Source organism: Cyprinus carpio, unplaced genomic scaffold (assembly GCF_018340385.1).
Source record: "Cyprinus carpio isolate SPL01 unplaced genomic scaffold, ASM1834038v1 S000006585, whole genome shotgun sequence".
NCBI lineage: Eukaryota > Metazoa > Chordata > Actinopteri > Cypriniformes > Cyprinidae > Cyprinus > Cyprinus carpio.
In genome coordinates this window covers 2,050,702-2,070,245 of record NW_024879238.1, presented here as the reverse complement: position 1 = coordinate 2,070,245, position 19,544 = coordinate 2,050,702, and the positions used below count along the sequence as shown (strand labels likewise).

Below are 19,544 nucleotides of genomic sequence, written 5' to 3'. Positions count from 1 at the left end.
TGAAAAACAAGCCGTGATGGATGAGAACCAAGCCCTTAGGGAGGAGAACCAAGCCCTTAGGGAGGAGAACCAAGCCCTTAGGGAGGAGAACCAAGCTCTGAGGGAAAGCACTGCACGAGCAGGTAAGAACATACACAAAAAAGTCAAACTTAGGAAAGAGTACGTGATGTTATGTACAAAATTACCATATGCCTTTCATTTTGTAGCTTCGGATGACAGCGGCTCACTTCAAGAGCAGGTGAAGCAAGTTGGGACAATGTTTGAAGACGTTTGCTCGCACTGGGCAATCAGGTACAACGTGCAAACAACACCTGTGGTTGTTGGTTTAATTCCCACTGGGGCCACCTATACATGTAGTAGATCTAGATATAAATGTCATAGTTTAGTAGTTGAGGGACCAGGACTGACTATTATTTTATTTAACCCTGTAGGTGCAGATCAGACCTTAATGCTGCGACGTCTTGGAGAGTTTGGCGATGTTGTGCAAAGCATGGACAACAAAATGGACACTATGCTGCAACATTTCAGTGCCAAAGGAAGATTTGGCGTTGCTTGACAACAGTTTGAGGCAGGATAAAGAGCTCCAGGAACGATTTGTAAGTGTGCTGATTTCGTTTATAACTCCATAGGGTAATGTAAAAAGTAGAATTAAGATTGTACACTGCATATTCTACAGTCTGAATCCACAGCCTGTCACATTTTATATTTATGTATGATAAGCTTCAGAGAAATGTAATTTGTAACACTTTTTTTGGATTTTCAGCTTCGGTTTTTGACAATCAAATGTGGGAGGGACCTAAAGACAACCGTCTGGCGGATGCTTCAAAGTATCTTCTCTAATCACCTTTCCATCAATACAACCTGGACTGGAGTTGGGGATAAAGCATGTTTTAGAGACTTGTTCCTGAAGACCATTGTTCAAAGTAAGTTGGATGTAAAAAAAAAAAATAATAATGTTTAGCAAATGGAATGACAGATCTGTATTTTCTAAAGGAGCCATCCGGAAGAACTCGGCAACACAGGATGCCACTGATGAAGCCGTCCAGGTTAACGTTACGCGTTACCTGAAAGGAGCATCTGACCGTGAAGGCGGAAAAAAGGCGCCGCACAGCTGAGAGGGACCCACAGCCGACCCCTTAAACCTAGGCTGACTACTGACACACCCCCAGCATCACTGACAACTGGAACCCTTTTCTTTATCCTGCAGTCAGTAACATCAAGACCCCTAAAGAAGCCAGAAGTGTCAGACTGCACTCCCCAATCCACACTGTTCACTGTGGATATTATCATAGTGCTTAACTCTTATTATATTGTTAAATATAGCTTGTAAATCCTTGTGCCACAGGTCAGCATTGCAGTTATATCTGTTCTACTACTTTTTTTACCTCAGTATTTTTTTAATATATGTGAAGATGTTTTATCACAGATACAAGAGACATCTTGTACCCCAGGTCAGCAATGCCAATATAATGGTCTATTCTTCTCCAGAGCTTTATTCTAAATTGTTACCACTTATCTTATTGTTAGAAATGGCTTGTAAATGTGATGTTATACCTGAATTTTTTTTGGTGTCCTGCACATTCTTTGGTACCAGATATGCTCATTACTTATGTTTACTGGTAATTCTTTTCATCCCAGAGCTGACCTCTTTATATTATTAACAATTATTGTAAGTGTTATCATTTGCTTGTAAGCTAAGGCTGTTTTTTTTAACAATTTAATTGGAAACCTGCATGTTCTTTTGTGTGTGTGTGTATTTTTTTTCTCTTTTTTTCTGTTATTTATATTTCAGGGATCTGACATCATGTTTCAATGACAGTTACTGTACTTTGAAATGTGGAATTAAAACGTCAAATGGGAAATTTGTCTGGTTTGATAAATCATTATTCTTGATAAACTGCATGATAGATAGATATAGATATATATATATATATATATATATATATATATAAAAAAAGCGGCGACCGATCGCTCGAAAATAGCGTTTGCCTCCGACGGGCCGCGGAAGGGTCGCGTTTGATATAACGGCGGGCGGTTGGCCCGCTGGGCCCGGCCGCGGAACGAAGGCGGTAGGAAGGCGGCTGCCGCTTCTAAAAAGCGGCTGCCGCCGGCGGTGCACCGTCAAAAACGTGTTTGCGATTACGCCATTCTGACGCTTCTACTGCCGCCGGAGCGCCGCCGGTGGTCCGCCGACCTCATTGCTATCTGGGAAACAGCAAGGCAAAAGGTAAATCCAAGACAAGCAGGCAAGAATCAGAAACCAGGAAATAGAACGAGATTAGACTAAGACAAGAACTAGGAACTGAGACAAGGGAAATGGCTCCGTATTAAAGTGCTATCACTTGGAGAGCGGATAAACACAGACAATACTCTGCAGTGAGAGAGAGAGGAAGTCCATGACTGATGTAGGGTGTCTGATTGGCTGCAGCCGTGTGTATAATCAGAGTGAAATGGATTGTGGGAACTGAAGTCCAGGGTGAGTGTGACAGTCTGTGTAGTGTGATAGTCCCCACCGGGGACTGAGGTAGAGATGGCAGAGCAGAGCACCAAAGCAGAACTGGAGCCGGCGAAGCAGGGAGCCAGAGTGGGGCCGGCAGAGCAGGTGGAGATCCACCACAGCAGAGCAGACGGGTCCGACCACGGCAGAGCAGAAAGACCACCACGGACGAGCAGAAGACCACCAGGATGGAGCAGACAGGACAGAAGCCCAACAGGGGGTGAAGCAGATGGGACAGAAGCCCCACCAGGGTGGAGAGCCAGATTGACCAGAAGACCATGGCAGAGATTGAGACCAAATCATCTGGCTTGGTTTGCTGACGGCATCCATAACCATGACAGGACAGGAAGAGGATTCGCAGACAGCCTCCATAGCCGGGACAGGACAGGCAGAGAGTTCACAGGTGGATACCACTGACACCTCTGGAGGTTCTGCAGCAGATGCCTCCACCTCAGGAAGTTCTACAGCAGTACCATCAGGAAACAGGGGAGAGTTCATTAACAATCTCCTTAGCTAGACAGGTACAGCATTCATCAATGGTTCCCTCTGACTGTGACATGACAGGCTAAAAAGTGCATTGCTGGGCGCTGCCACCACGCAAGGAGCTGAAGCGTTGATGGGTGCCTCAGGAGGTTCTGCAGCATGGGCCGCCACCTCTGGAGACATCACAGTGGCCGCCGCCATTTCTAAAGTTGCAGTGGTGGTATATGCACCCCAAATACACCATGAAGCGATCCCTATTGTGGGAAGCACTACAGACAGGGTAATTAGTTCAGGAACTGGAGGGCTTTAGAGCACTGGCTTAGGGTGGGTCCTCCACGCTGGATGCCAGTCTGGGATACTGAAGAACAGTCCTTGAGGAGCTGGGTTCAACAGACAAGAAATAACAGGACTCTGAGTGAACAGACGTGATGTGACAAAGTTACCATTAAGTGACACAATATTGCCTGTTTTTGATCAATTTTGCCAATGAAAATAGTTCCAAACAAAGATCACAGTACCGTTTTGCATCTTTGATCAACACACAGCATGGTGTTTCCTTATTGAATGAATCAGCCTTTTGAACAAATCTGTTGAATGAATGATTCAGTGGCTCACACCTTAAAGGATAAGGTCACTTCCAGAAAATAAAACAATTCCTGATAATTAAGAACAATTTATTAATACACTTTTTAACCACAAATGCTCGGCTAGCATTAGCTCTGCAATGTGCATGCGTGTCTTTATTAGGTGATATTGGAAAGGTCACGCGTTACATCGGTGGAAGTGGCGATCCAGTGTTTACAAAGCGAACATGTGGGAAAAGTCAAATGCCCTTTACAATAAAGGTAAAATAATGATGCCGGATGATTTTAAAGTTGGAGGAGAAAATGAGATGGAGTTTTTAAACCAAGTACAAAGACGAAGAACTAACCATCCGTGACCTTTCCAACAGGATTATGTAATGTGTGAAGACACGCATTGCAGAGCTAGAGCAAGCCTAGCTTTTGTGGTTAAAAAAGTGGATAATTTTTTTTCCCCAGAAAGTTACCAATTGTTTCGCTAGACAAGACCCTTATTCCTTGGCTAAGATCGTGTAGAGCCGTTTGAAGCTGCTTTTTTTTTTTTTTTTTTACCTTGAAATCATTGGCCATCATTGAAGTTCACTTTATGGAGAAAATTCCTGGAATTTTTCCTCAAAAAACATAATTTTGAAATCAGACTAAGGAAAGAAAGTAATGAACATCTTGGATGACAATGGGGTTCATAAATTATCAGGAAATTTTTATTCTGGAATTGGCTTATCCTTTAACAAAGTCAAATGCTTAGTTCCTGGATGAATCAGCTGTTTGAAGTAATCGTTAATTCCTGGACATGTAATTTATAGGCAGAGATTGTGAATGAGCATGCATGCAATTTTTTTGTTTTAAAATTACTCAAATTCATTAGCATGTTTAACTATCAAATCTTAGGTTTACAAAACTTTTGTGAATCTGGAGGAGAGTTTTCGGGGTCTGTTTTACAGGCAAATTACTCCAAATCTGCTCAAAAATGCAGCTGTGGCCTAATGGTTAGAGAGTTAAATTGTAACCCGAAGGTCACAGGTTCGAGTCTCGGTGCTGGCAGGGGTTGTAGGTGGAAGGGGAGTGAATGAACAGCGCTCTCTTCCACCCTCAATACCCATGGCTGAAGTGCCCTTGAGCAAGGCACTGAACCCCCAGTTGCTCCCCGGGCGCTGGATATAGCTGCACACTGCTCCTGGTGTGTGTTCACGGTGTGTTCACTTCTCACTGCTGTGTGTGCGCCCTTGGATGGGTTAAATGCAGAGCACCATTTCTGAGTATGGATTACCATATGTAGGCAAATGTCACGACTTTTCTTCACTTTATCTTTCAACATCCAACTCACTTGCACTCATCATTTTAGTTACCCGTCTATCTTTTTATTACTAAAACCACTTTTATTACAACTGTGTCTTCCTTGTGTTGACAATACAGTAATCGGCTCTACAAGTTAATGAAATCCCACAAATCCTTCATATTGTTCAGATGACAAACTTCCTCAAATTTATACAATTATTTATTCGACAATCTTCCATGGTTCATCTGACATTTTCAAGTCAAGACTGACAACATTTTCCTAATCATTTAAATTAAATAACACAGTGCAGTGTTCATTATAAGTTTATGTCCTTATATTTGTAACAAAAATTAGCTGAAGCATGAAGTGAAGGATGCAAATAAAAGAAGTGGTCGTGAAATTGGACAATCAGATGCAGCCTACACTCAGCTCTGGTGTGAACAGAGCATTAATTTTTACACACACGTATACGTTTTCTGTAGCTTTTTTTTTTTTTAACCAAAAACACAAACAGGGTCTCACATTTTATAAGTCTTTTCATATGTATTTGTTAAGTGTGATAGCAAAAAAAAAATTTTTTTACACTGATTACAACTGAACTGATGTCCTCCAGAATGAATGCATATGGCTCAGTTTTGTAAATCAACTTTAAAACAATGAATAGCTGTCTTTTTAAAGAAATTTGTAGCTTTGCAGCCGCTGCAGTGACGCTGACGTGAAGCTCAAGCTTGTGGTGTGAAACGGGTGCAAGTCTGTAAATGATGTTTCAAGCTTGAGTGATACATAAAAGTCTTCTCACATTGAAGACACTTGTAAGGCCTCTCTCCAGTGTGAGCTCTTATGTGAATCTTAAGGTTTCCTTTGTACGGGAAACTCTTTCCACACTGAGGGCAGATGAATGGCTTCTCTTCAGTGTGAACTATTACGTGATTCTCAAGGTTTGCTTTGTTTGCCCAAGTTTTTCCACAGTGATCGCACATGAAAGGCTTCTCTCCAGCGTGAGTTTTTACATGATTCTTAAGGCTTATCCTGTCCTCGAAGCTCCTTTCACACTGATGACATATTAAAGCCCCCTCTCTTGTGTGAATCGTAATGTAATGTTTACGGTTTTCTTTTAATCTGATAGTATGATATTGCATGTGAACATTAAGGGTTTTTTTGTGTGTGAAACTCTTTCCACACTGATCGCATGTGAATGGCTTTTCTTTACTGTGAGTTCTCATGTGAGTCTTAAGATTTCCTTTTTGTGAGAAACTCTTCCCACACTGTTCGCAGGTGTACAGGCAACGTCTAGTGTGAAGACTCGCGTGGGCATTAAGATTTCTTTTCTGTGTAAAACCCTTTCCACACTGAGAGCAGGTGAAAGGTCTCTCTCCAGTGTGAACACTCATGTGGGTGTTAAGGTTTGTTCTGTCAGAGAATCTCTTTCCACACTGTTGGCAGGCGAAAGGCTTCATTCCAGTGTGAATTTTCATGTGCCTGTTAAGACTACTTTTTTGTGTGAAACTTCCACCACACTGTTGGCAGGTGAAAGGTTTAATGATTCTAGTTTCTTTGTTTTGTGAGGATGTTTTTTCAATCTTTGAGTTGCTAAAATATTTTTCTCCAGTCATGAACTGGATGAGGTTTCTCATATTGATATTCTTCTTTCCATATCATTGAGCTCTTGACTCTCCTCTTTCAGTGGCATCAGGCCTAAAGCAGAAAGAAACATGCAAGTTAACCCCAGTTTAATAGCACAAAGCAACAGACATCCAAACATTTACTGGTTCGCTAGTTATCCACCACAGCGCGCACCTGCACATGGAAATCGTAACCGCAGAGATGGATAAATTTGTAATTCGCAAATCTAAAAATGTTGAGGAAATTGTGGACCGTTTGCCCGAGTCATCGGAACTGTGTACTTCGACTAGCTATGTGTTGGGCCATGCATGGTGACAAAATAGCTAATGAGTTTATGACTGTTCATTGTCGAATGATGCTCGCCGTGTAAATGATATCACAAAAGACATTAGGAGTCAACTGATTGATAGGATGCGTACATATGAACCAGCGGGACATAAGCTAACATACACTTGCTGCACGTCGCATAAAACATTAAAAATGTCAATATGTGGGAGTAAGAGAAGAGCAGACATATGGATAAACCTGACGACGCAAGAGAGAACTCAATTCGGTCCAGTTTTCTCTGAGCGCAGACACTGAAGCATACACACACAGGGAGCACGTCTCACAGCGTACGAGTACTCTTTCACATCGCATGAACAGAGAATTACACACTGAATTGCTACTGAATTGTCTGTTTTGACAAGTATTCATGTAAACAGAGTTGATTATGTCTTAAGTGAACGTAAACAGCTGGGAGAATGTGTATCAGTACATGGCATCCATTGCACCTGTGCATTCGGTTTTAAAGTGCCCCTATCATTGGTAATGAAAGGTTCATGATATTTTGTTTTTGGGAGTCCCCCAACAACAGTTTGACATGCATGCATTTATTTTTTCCTTTTTTGCTCAATGACTCAATGATTTGTTGTTTAAAAATTCGTTTTTTAGGATTCTTTTTCTGGTGTCACTGATCTGATGTCCATGTTTTTTTTGGTTGTTTTGTTGCGTGCAGCGCATGTCAAAAACAGAACGCCCATCAACATTACTTACCCACAGCTCAGTGGTAAACACCCAAACAGCCATGGTATATGTGTTAGCCCAATGCAGAAATGTATTGATAAAGCACTGCAGTTTGTACACTAACGTATTGCTCTATTCTTTATCAGAACTAAAAGTAATAACAACGACAAACATTCACTATTCATCCATACATTTTCTAGACAATTGCGAGTGAACGGATATTGCTGTTAAACAGACCTACAAGCTGCGTGGAGCAAACACAATGCACACAACTAAACACGTATTTTGCATGCAACAGTATGCTTTAGAGTACATGACTGCAACAGTTTTTAAAAGAATTACTCCACTTTCAGAATAAAAAAATATCCTGATAATTTACTCACCCCCATGTCATCCAAGATGTTCATGTCTCCCTTTCTTCAGTCGCAACTTTATATAATGAAAAGATCGGTCATTTTCCTTAAAGGAACACTCCACTTTTTTTGGAAATAGGCTCATTCTCCAACTCCCCCAGAGTAATAAATTGAGTTTTACCATTTTCGAATCCATTCAGTCGATCTCCTGGTCTGGAGACAGCACTTTTAGCATAGCTTAGCATACATCATTAAATCCTATTAGACCAGTAGCATCGCGTTAAAAAATAACCAGAGTTTCGATATTTTTTCCTATTTAAGACTTGACTCTTCTGTAGTTATACTGTGTACTAAGACCAGCGGAAAATGAAAAGTTGTGATTTTCTAGTCCGATATGATTAGGAACTATACTTCAATTCCGGCGTAATAATTAAGGAACTGTGCTGCTGTAACATGGCCGCAGCAGGCGCAGTGATATCACGCAGTCCCAACACTTTTCTCCTCCAACTTCAAAATCATCTTACATCAGTTTTATTTTTATTTTTGGAAAGAGTGTTTGAGCATCCTTGCACGCTCACTAAACACTGGTTCGGTGCTACAGCATCTTATCTACAGGAATCCGCTTCGGTGTTTGAGGGAGGAGAGATTCAAGTTTTCCTGGGTCTACGCGTGCAACAAGTGGGCGGGGATAAATATGCTAATGTTTCAGTTTGACGTTACCTTGAAACAGCTGAAGAGTTGTTTTAAAAACGACTCGTTTTCATGACTCTTGGTCGACTCTTTCTTTTGAAAGACAATAACTTTATACACGGTGCACTTTTAGATTTAAAACTTTGCAGGATGTTTTCATTCACGTAGAGCTGTTACACACTGCACGAAAGGTAATTTTCAAAAATCCATAATAGGGGCACTTTAAAGGAATAGCAGCCTAATTTAGTTGCTATTGTCCGAGTTATTGATTATAATCAAGCAACAAAAGAAAGACAGAAAATCAGTCACTGCTCGACTGAAAAACTTTAGTAGCCCCAAAGATTAATCTGAATTTATTTATAGAAATAAATATCTCCTCTTGGAAAAGAATGAAAAATATGGTAAACAAACTGCTATAAGGAATGCATAATTAGACTATATAACCTTTGGTGTTTTATTAAAAAGAAGACCATGTTCTTGTTTTTTTTTTTTTAGAAGAAGATTTTTTTTTTTTTTTTTTTTTAACATCAAGGCATGTTGTGTGTCACCACAGTTAAATCGGTGTCTATCATGATAAAACCTTAATATCAAACCTGTATAATCAGTTTGGAAATTTTTGAGAAATGCTTAATAAATGCACTGTAATTAAACCCATTAGATTTTAACCAACTAAATGTCATGCTGCAGTGCTTGACTTTAGCTTGACAGGAAACACAGTGATCTTAGGTCTGTTTAATCAAGTGAAATGTTTTTTGTCTATTCTGGGGTTCATTTCCCATACAAGGACCTAACTTGTACTATATTTTTTCTTACACAATGCATCGATTTGCTTCAGAAGGCCTTTATTATCCCCCCGGAGACACTTGGAGTACTTTTTTATGATGGATGGATGCACTTTCTTGGACTTCTATTGGACTATTGAATCTCAAAGAGCCATTCACTGCCATTATAAAGCCTGGAAGAGCCAGAATGTTTTTCTAAATATAACTCAAATTGGATTCGTCTAAAACAGGGGTCGGGAACCTCACCTGTGCTCTTTGACAAAAATCAAGAATACTGACTGGTTCCTGACCCTGGTCTGAAAGAAGAAAGTCCTATACATCTAGGATGGCTTGAGGGCGAGTAAATCACAGGGTAATTTTCATTTTTGGGTGAACTATGCCTTTAAGTTTAGAAGTTTAGCTCAAGAGAGCTGGTTGATTACAATCAAATCTGTCATTTTCTAATATTTTAGAAGTAAAAAAATGGTCTGCTCAAGGATAATCAGTTTTTATGAAGAATTTTGAATACTTAAGCTTCTATGTGCATCACACCAAAAAAATGATTTAAAACAGCATTCACTGCATTTCTTTCTCAAAGGAAAACATTTTTTTCTATCTTATATCCTTTAAAAGTTTATAAGGTGTTTCCATTGTTTTCAATTCAGAAGAAAAATGTTTATGTTGAACAAAATAATTGTTTAAGCTACCTTCTGTATTTTTGTTCTCTTATTTAATGTGTGATTTGTCAATCATTTCTGAAGAGCTGGATATTTTATCAAGGATCAAATGAGTGAATTCATCTTTGAGAATAAAAACCAACCTGTTTGTGTCTCAGTATCTTCTTGTTTCAGACTGAACACTTCTTCAATCTTCACTTCTTCAATCTCCTCCTTAATAAACTCCATCTTTATAATTGTGTGTCACCTGGATCTCAGTTGCTTCAGTCTTCTGTGACATTTAAGATGATAATAAATAACAGAAAGAAAAAAAAATACATGCAAACTAATCGATCTCAATCAGCTCCCTAGTTCAGTAGTCAGCGCACTGATAAGGGAGTCAGTCACGGTGAGAGATAATGACCTAAAACTGACTGATTAGCCAAATAAAAAATAAATTAGCACAAATAATCTAGAAAGTTCATTAGGTATTTATGGTGTGTATTGTTTGTATTTGTAGATAGCATGTATTATATCGTGTTTTCGTTAGTGCACTTGTTAAATACAGGTTAGTAAGAGTTATTCTCGCATGTTTTTGTTTCGTTGTGTTTACATTGTGCGGACCGTCAGCGCGCGGCGACTCAAGAGATTCGAATCACTGAATCGTTTCGCGAAGCGATTGATTTAATATTATTCATTTAAAAGAGCTCCGTTTCTCCAGCACTAGTACTTGCTCATCAGTTCGTGTTTAAGGTGAACTGATCGATAAAGGAAGCAAAGTGAGGCGCTCTTTTCTGTTACAGATGTGTGGATGCGTTTTAATCACAAATTAGCGCTCATAAATGTTAGATGAAGCGCTGCAGTATTACATTAAACAATAATTAATTTTACATCGCTTATTAAAAACTATGAAACTGCTCTAACGGGTTGAATCGATTTAAACACTTTACTTTAAATGGCTAAAAACACAAACCTTCCTTCAGTCGAAACACAGCGCGGCGCGTTATTATGACGTCATACCACCACTATAAAATAAAAGTCCTAAAAAGTGCATAAAAATTTTTAGAAAACGAAAACAAGTTCTATATGTGGCAAAGTATATATTGAAATATGTTGTCCAGTGATGTTCTGAAAATAACTACCAATGAAAGATGTTAGCTTGTGTAAGATTGTGTCTGAAAGGCAAAACTATTTATACCAGGGATCAGAAGTATATAAATATAGTAGTTTTAATGCATTTTTTCGAATGAACCATTGAAAATTATTAGTTTATTACTAAATATAAAATGTTTGTCAACCAAATGAAACATTAGTGCAACAGACAGACAAAAAACAATCATGCACAAAAACACACGTCAGTAAGTAGCATATGTTTCAATGTTATTAGTTATTGTGTGCAGAATATGAAACTTACAGACTGGCTTCTATAAACATTCTGCCAAGTTGAAATCTATTCTTATATTTCAATATGCATTTAAAATGATGTTTGAATGCCCTCCTCTGGTGAATTGTGTAGTATAGCTGCTGAAATATGATTTTTTTTTTTTCAAATCTTACATTAGATTATTTTGCACTGATTCAACATTGTTTAATAAACTGATTATTCTGTGCAGCAGCAGGAACATCTGTTCTACTGAAAAAAACACATCACAGATATATAAACTGAAAAAAAAGACAATGCTCTATAATAATGAGTCATGTCTAAGGTTATTAGCTGTCCTCTCTGCTCTGTTTTCTCTGTCTCCACATGTGTAGCAATGTGTGATTGTCTTTTGTTTTCCGGTCGCTCAGTTTTGAAGTCATGAACTCTGTGTCTGACCTCGGCTTACGATGCTTTAGGGAAACGCAGCCCAGATGACCAAAGACCTTTTTATGCTCAACACCACACAAAGCAGATGAACGTAGGGTTGTCCCATTCATTTTATTGTTCAAAAGGGTGCTCGCGAGCGCCGTTATGCGCCCTGAATACGCACTTCTGCTGAGCCTGCATTGGGGCGAGCTCTGCAGCAGACTTCTACCCGGCCGTCAGTGCGGCACTACGTCACGAAAGTGCGGACTCAGAGGAAGACCTCGAGGGTTTAGGGTTCCATTTGGGACAGGGCCAAAATCTAAAAGTTGAAGAAAAAACAAAAACCCTTATCCACCTTTTTCTTCAACACGGAAGTAAGCCTATGGGCGAGACATCCGATTCATTATCCGCTATAGGGAAATAACGAGAAGAATAACAATATTTGTATTTAGTATTTTATTCTTTGTATTTTTGTATGTTTTTGTCTCTATTGTGAACTGTGTAATAAATAAAACAGTTTCTAAATAGTTTCCTCTATTTAATGTTAATTTTTGTTTTAAAATATTTATATTTAATATCTTGTTTTATTTTATACACTTTATACTTTCTATTTTTGGTCTGTTTTCAAGTAGTTTCAAATTAGGCTTGCTGTCCATTCCGCAACATTAAATCAATGCACCAGTGGCGTAGCGTCAGGGTGATCAATTTTGATCAATTTAGCGTTCTCGAACCAACACGAATTGCCTAAAATAAATAGATATAAAACACTTCATGCATTTCACATTATTAATTTACACATTTTTCCTAGATAAATGAGTGCTGTTAGGCGCATATCCAATCGTTTGTGCGGAGAGCGGGAGCTAAAGCGCGCTTTGCAGGACATAGAGGCGTCAGCGTGATCACATGCTTTTTTTAATTTTTTTAATAACAGTGGATACTTAAAAATAGGCCGTCATTTTTGCTCATAATGGTAATGAGATACATCATTCAGAACTGCTTCACCGACATGATAAATATATCTATAGAATGCTTTAAATTACTATTTTAAAAACCAAATAATTCAAACTGAAAACAAATACTCTTTTATTATGTAATTTGTGAGATGCATTTCTCTCGAAAGGCACATCCAATGAGGAGATGGCAAGTCAGGTTCGTTAAATTCATTTTTTTGCAACATTGACTCAGGAAAACATTAGTTTATTAAGAAATAATTAAAATTTATCCCTTCACTTAGGTTTTACTTTTTTTGTTTGTTTTTTGTCTGTCCCAAAATTGTTTGCATTCAGTAGCCTATACGGCAGAATTTGTTCCACGTTGAAAAATAACTAAAAAAATAAGATTATCATCATAATATTTTAAGAATAAAGTAAAAATTACCATAGTAAAATCATGTTGTATTGTGTGCAGTTAACGTGAAAAATTTCACCTATAGGCCTACTAAAAAAAAAAGGCACCCGTCGTTCTTTTGACTTTTTTGAAAACTTGGATTGATCGATTTATGAGACATTCATTTGTATTAAATTGTTCAGATTTCTTTCAACATGCATTCAAATATTCATGTTTTTTTCCATGCTGCAAATATTAAATAGGAAAAATATCATTGATTCATATGCAGCTTGAACTGAGGCAAATTGTCTCACGCATTAAAAAGTGTAAAAAACATTTATCGTTTGATGTTTAAAGATTGAGACTTTGTAGTAACAAAGCTGAGATAATTGAGTGGCTTGCGTGCTACAAATAATGGACTTGAAAACTTTAAACATAATTTCCAAGCATTAGCCTTAATAAAACAGTTTGTGAATAGTCACGATTCACGTAACGTTATTTACTTCAGAAAAATCTTACAATAGGGCCAAAGTTAAGTTAACCGAGTTGGAGCCCATAACATTTAGGGGCCCCGTACAGATTTAATTTCATATAGGCCCGGGCCTGACTCGCTATGCCACTGCCATGCCCCAAATGTTATAATCACTGCCACATAAACAAAAGTAAACATTTATATAAAATGTACATTATTATGTGTAATAGGCAAATTTGAGTGGATTAAAAAACTTATTTTCTTGTCATCATTATAGATTATTTGCAGCAGAAAAATGACATGAACAAAGTAAAGGGTCAAACGAATAGCTCAGTGTTACCCCATCATTATTATTATTGCCCCACCTTTGTATGCAGTACACATATTTAAAAGATAATAATAAAAAAAAAATAATAAAAAAAATTTAAGTGTACTTGTCTATGAAGATCATGAATGAACATTTTATACAGTAATCTATATTTTAGAGGGGTCAAATGTAGTCACAACTCAACCAACGGGTCAGTATTACCCCCATTTCTCCCGCTTCTGCATGCATTATACATATTTTAAAAAAATTATACATGGGAGAAATGAGAGAAACAGTACTTTTTATACAAAAAAAAAATCTATTTTAGAAGAGCCAAATGTAGTCATAACCTAACGAACGGATCAATGGTTTCAGCCAATGGGAGCGTGGTGCGTCTGAAACAATTCATCCCACCGGCCAATCAGAGCACAGGGCCAGCTGAAAACAAATCACAACATTCACCCGAGCATTGGTTTCACCATAGTGAAAAAGATCCTGGCCAATCTTCTCTGTTGGGCCCCCTGCGGCTACCTGGGCACCTGCACCCCGCCCACTCACCTGAGTATAATTGTTGTGGCCCAACAGTGTGAATTATTGACAGGTTGACCAGTTTGAGTGGAGAAAGCACTATTTGAGATGGCAAAACAGCAGAAATGGCCTCCTGTAATTTCAAAAAGAGAGCAGGAACGACGCAAGAAATTCCGCCAGAGGCTCTCAATGGACCTGGACAACACAGCTTTGAGGGTCCAGAGGGCAGATTCAGAAAAAATAATGAAATTTGTCAATTGAAAAATGTCAGAATATCAGGTGAGATCTTAAAACTATGAAAGAATGTGAAAGAATAAATTCATGTAAGAAGCAACAAATGTCTAATGTAATACTATATGTATTTTTGCCTTAAACAGTTCCTACATGCGCATCGCTGGCTATGCTCCCTCCTCCATCAGCTGTATCTGCTGCAGCCCTTAAACGGGTACCAAGGGCCACAGCCTGGAGACGAAAGAAGAGGGCCGAAGAGGACAAAAAAGCTCTTATGCATCACAAAGCCATTGCACGGCGTGCAGATCCAAAGGGATATCCGTGCAGATTGTGTGGACAGCCAAAGAGACTGGAGTTTGGACACAGTTTTTTTAGGGGAAAAAGTTTCTGTGCCACTGCCTCAGGAAAGACAGTATCTCAATGGCTTTCTGAGCAGAAGAGGGTTGCAGCTGCGGACAATGTTGATGACGTGCCTCGGACAACTGCTTGGAGGAAAAAGAAGAGAGAGGAAGAAATTGCACAGGGCCTGCCTCAGAAAAGGCCAAAGAAATGCAAACCGCTGACTTGCTCTCTGTGTCAGCAGCCCAAAACTAAGGATTATGGTCACTCACGGTACAGTGGATCTTAATCTTTTATTATCTTTGTTAATTTTATTACAGTGTTTGTTTGCAAGTAGTTCAGCAGTAGTTTAGTTTCTGCTGTTGTTTTTTTTATATTTGTATTTGGTGTTTTTCTTTTGTATTTTGTATATTTTTGTCTCTATTGTGAACTATTTAGTAAAACTGTTTCTTAGTAGTTTCCTCTATTGAATGTAAATTTTTGTTAAATACTTTTTAAAATATTTGTATTTAGTATTTTGTTTACATGTATATATTTTTAGAATTTTTAAAAAATGTGAACTATTCGATAAGTATTTCTTTATCTTTGTTAATTTTGTTATACTGCTTCCGCCGTTGATTTTTGTTTTATTTTAATATTTGTATTTAGTATTTTATTTACATTTATATCCTTTTTCTATTTTTTAAAATAATTTTTTTAACTTGTTATACTGTTTCTTACATTTTTCTTTTTACATTTGTATGTAGTATTTTGTTTACCCTAACATTTTATAATTGTTATATTTTTTTTATTTTTTTTTTATTTTTTATATTTTGTATTTTTTATTATTTTTTATTTTGTTTTATTTTTTTTTATTTTTTTTATTTTGTTTTAATATTTGCATTTAGCATTTATTTTCTAGTGTGAACTATTTAACAAATCTTTTATTCTTTCATTTTGTTGTACTGTTTCTGCTGTTATTTTTTCAGTTTTATTTATATATTTGTGTTTAGTAATTTGTTCACAATTATATATTTTATACTTTTTATATTTTGTTTCTAGTGTGAACTATTTAATAAACAAAAAAAATAAAAAACAGACTGTGAGATGTATTGATATTAAATAAATTAAACCTAGTTCATACCTTTTATAATCAAGTTTATTTAAAAAAGTGTATATAATTTATTTAGAAAACATGAACATTGGAATGCTAATGAATAATTAAAAAAGCTACATAAATAAAAGAAATGGTTAAGACGACAATGACCGCTTATAAACATGGCCTTAATGAAGGCAGATAAACATTCTAAAATAAAGAACCATCATTTAAGACAATTAACATGGCCTTAATGGAGGCAGATAAACCTGAATTAATGTAACCTTTAAGAGGGCAAATAAATGTTCTCAAACAAAAGAACAGTCATTAAATGTTCTAAAATAAAGAATAAATATTTTAAAGACAGTTTGCATGAACTCTATGATGGCAAACAAATGTCCTCAAATAACGAACAGACATAAAGTTAATTATTTAGTAATAATAATTATTTAGGACACTTTATGTGTCCTTTATGTAGGCAGATAAACCTTTTGAAATAAAGAACAATCATTTTGGTCTATGTACACAATCTTTATTAAATACAAATAAATATTAATAGAATAAAATAAAATTCTTATAGGTACAATATTTACAAATAAAACTATTTACAATGAAGGATTTCCCACATTCCTCTTTTAATATTTACTGTTTTCGCACAGGTTGCTGGGGACGGGGCAGCCCTTGCTCTTGAGCAAAAGACTCTGCTGCTTTCCTCTTCCTCCACAGAGTTGTTCTGCTCATGGATTTGTGCATAGATGGTTGTTTGCTGCGGGGCAGAGAGAGACGCTGGCTGTTGAGCAGAGAGAGCGGGTGCAGGAGGACGTCACTGCCCACGTCGTGTGGCCTGACCTGACAGATCAGGGTTCGCAACATAGGGGAAAGGTTTAAGCGACGACCCAGGTGCAGAGGGCATTGACGTCATCTGCCTGGCTACAGGAAGCTGAGTGTGAGACACCATGCTGATCTGAGGCAAGGGAACACTCAGAGCCAGCACATCTGCCTCCATCTTCTTCCTGTAGTTGTTGTACCTGATGGCAGTTCCCCACCAGTCTCCTTATGGCCTGGTAGCATACCTGTCAACACTCCCGTTTTTCCCGGGAGTCTCCCGTATTTCACAACCATCTCCCGCCCCCCTCCCGTTTTGTTATTTCTCCCGGGAAAACTCCCGTAGTAATTTGTATGGCCCTATCTCGTAATATGAATAATCACATAAATACATTATTTTTCCCGGGAGTCTCTGCCAAATCTTGTATGAAACGCATCCTACTTACACAATAGATACATCATACAATTTTGATCCCATTTGTGACCTCATCCTGGCAACCTACAGCTCTGTTGCACAGTTGATATCTGCGCAGGTAGACGGGGGAATTTGAATCAAGCGTCACTAAAAATGGCATTAGAAAGCTCATGTGGTGCTACGGCGCGAAAAAACTAAATATAGCTGCAAATATAACAACAGCTGGTCAGAGGAATTTAATTTCTTATCATAAAGCAGCATCGAAAAATTTCCCACGCTTTTTGCAAAGTTTGTCGCACTGATTTCAGTATCGGACACGGTGGGAAAAACGACGTAACGCAGCACAATAAATCCCAAAGGCACAATCGCGCTGTGTTTTTGCAAAGGGGCACACCCGCGATTTCAAACCTTTTATCACTCCCTTCCAGAGGGGTACTTATAGCAGTCTGCTACTTACAATTATAATTCTGAATGTAAGAAACACCTTAATGTTATATACATGAAGTACTGTACTTAGTGTTTAACATGAAGGTGTTTCCTGTACATGAAATTTCTTGTTGCATGTTCCACATGCACCACAGTGTTTCCTTTTATGTAATATAAATTTGTTATAATAAAAATAAATAAAAAAGAAACATGAATAGTGTTTAACATGAAGGTACAATAATTTGTATTAATAATTATGTATTGTGTATTATGTATTTAACTTGCCTCTGACCCGCCCCAAACCCAAACCCCATCTATCGAGTCCCCGCCCCCGCAAACCCCCCACCCACCCCGCCCCCCCAGAGTCTCCCGGATTTCGGTATCCAAATGTTCACAGGTCTCCGTATGGCCTGGTAGTCGTGTAGAATGGCAGCCCAGCGGTTCATTGAAACTCCCCACTTCACCTTCCCCGCAGGATGAATGGAGCAGAGCTCCAGACATACTGCCTCTACAATCCGACTAATATTAGGCCACTGTGCAGGACCCGAGCCCTGCCCCAGCACACACCTGTAAAATAAAATAGGGGATTATAAAGCATAAAAAGCATAGTCATTTATATTTTTACAGCTCAAAGTGTGCAAATGTTTAACTAACCGCTTCAGGCTCTCTTTTCCATGGCAGGTGGAGGTTTTGGAGTGGGTGGCCTTGAACCTGCCTTGCAAAAGTCTGTCCTTGTGTCTCGGCGGATAGGAAACACCCTGTCTGTCACTGTCCGGCAGTCTGTCCCAAAGCCGAACAATGTCAGCGGCTTCCCTGTCCGAGACACAAGGCTTTTCTCTCAGCTCAACAAGGTATCTGGCCAGGTCCACCACTCTGTCGAATCCAGGAGTCCCGTCTGGTCCTCTGCACACCTAACAAGAACAAAGAAGATCAGTTAGTATGGATGAAAAAGTCCTCCAAGTGATGGCATGGCAAAGGATGCTTGTATGCATACATACATCTTCCTGGGGCTCAGGTGGCAAGTCCTGGGAGGACTGAGAGGGTGAAGCAGAATCCCGAGACAAGCATATAGCTTCCTTGGTCGAGACTAAAGAAAGAGGGGAGATGGTGTGGTCCTGCTTCCTCTGCCTCTTTCCCAAATCCCTCATCTTCTATGTCTCCCAAGTCCGCTGGGATTCCGTCTGGGACATCTGGGTCCTGCCCAAAGTTCTCCCTGAGCTCCCAGGACTGCTGCGAGCACAGGTACTCCACCCCTATGAGCTCGCCTGACAAAACAAAATTAAACAGAAAACAAGGTTGTAAAACAGAAGTCTGTGCATTACAAAAAACAACAACAACAAAGCATGGCATTATAGACACATACCTGTGTACTCTCCTGGCTTGGAGTAGTCTTGCACACATGTGTAATGAAGACGCTGGCTGAGCTCATTGAGGCTGTGCTGGAGTGAGCCACTGTAGCAGCGCAGCGACAAGGGAGCATGTGTGACAGCAGCAGCAGCGCGGTCCTCGTTTCACCGCTCCAAACCCTCAAGCAGATAAGCCTGGAAATTTTCCAGGTTAGCGCTTGTTCCTGATTAAAAAAAAGAGGAAACATTAAGACTTATTTAAATTTTTAAATTTAAAGATGTAAAGTTTTAAAATTTCACACCTCGAGGTGGATGTGTGTAATCTTACCGGGTATGAAGCGGTTGAGGTGATTATGGAAGGACTCCAGGGAAGTGGACCCCCGAGCACAGCGGTACACAGGAAGTGTGAGCCCTCCCTTTGTCACACTTCCTGTCTGGGTGTACAGCTGGAGTTATGGAGGGTCCTGGATGCAGGGAAGATGGGGCCTTTGAGTGTCCCAAATGACATCCATCCTCTCCTGGTCCACCAAGGGGATGCCC

At 38.8% G+C, this 19,544-nt stretch overlaps 2 protein-coding genes across 3 annotated transcripts in view; both read right to left on the bottom strand.

The window, feature by feature from the left end:
* LOC109067561 (gastrula zinc finger protein XlCGF8.2DB-like) overlaps positions 1-11,046 on the bottom strand; it is a 47,263-nt gene extending 36,217 nt beyond the window's left edge. Inside the window, exons 1-3 of one of the 2 annotated variants that reach the window (XR_006159508.1) lie at positions 10,899-11,046; positions 10,090-10,217; positions 6,487-6,532 (exon numbers count right to left, since the gene is read on the bottom strand). Coding sequence is in view for 1 of the 2 variants with exons in the window: in XM_042754693.1 (XP_042610627.1) it covers positions 10,090-10,174 (85 nt within the window). In the remaining variant the exon portion in view is untranslated. Of the gene's footprint in view, positions 1-6,486; positions 6,533-10,089; positions 10,218-10,898 lie in introns of those variants that run through there. The other variant, XM_042754693.1, reaches the window with a different exon arrangement.
* Positions 11,047-16,876: 5,830 nt separating this feature from the next.
* On the bottom strand, positions 16,877-19,017 carry LOC122144063. The gene is made up of 4 exons (XM_042754705.1): positions 18,657-19,017; positions 18,313-18,569; positions 18,054-18,225; positions 16,877-17,065 (listed from the first exon to the last, which is right to left on the bottom strand). Exons 1-4 carry the CDS (start codon positions 18,804-18,806, stop codon positions 16,877-16,879), a joined length of 768 nt encoding a protein of 255 aa, XP_042610639.1. The 5' UTR covers positions 18,807-19,017.
* Between the last annotated feature and the right edge of the window lie 527 nt (positions 19,018-19,544).

Bases quoted from the DNA above. Each gene is read 5' to 3' on its own strand.
- LOC122144063 (XM_042754705.1), bottom strand. From the start codon at position 18,806: ATGAGGGATTTGGGAAAGAGGCAGAGGAAGCAGGACCACACCATCTCC. The intron at 18,226-18,312 runs GTTAGTTAAACA...TTTATTTTACAG, and splicing joins GGAAAAGAGAGCCTGAAGCG to GTGTGTGCTGGGGCAGGGCT. The intron at 17,066-18,053 runs GTGAACATTTGG...GAGTGTTGACAG, and splicing joins ACCAGGCCATACGGAGACCT to GTATGCTACCAGGCCATAAG.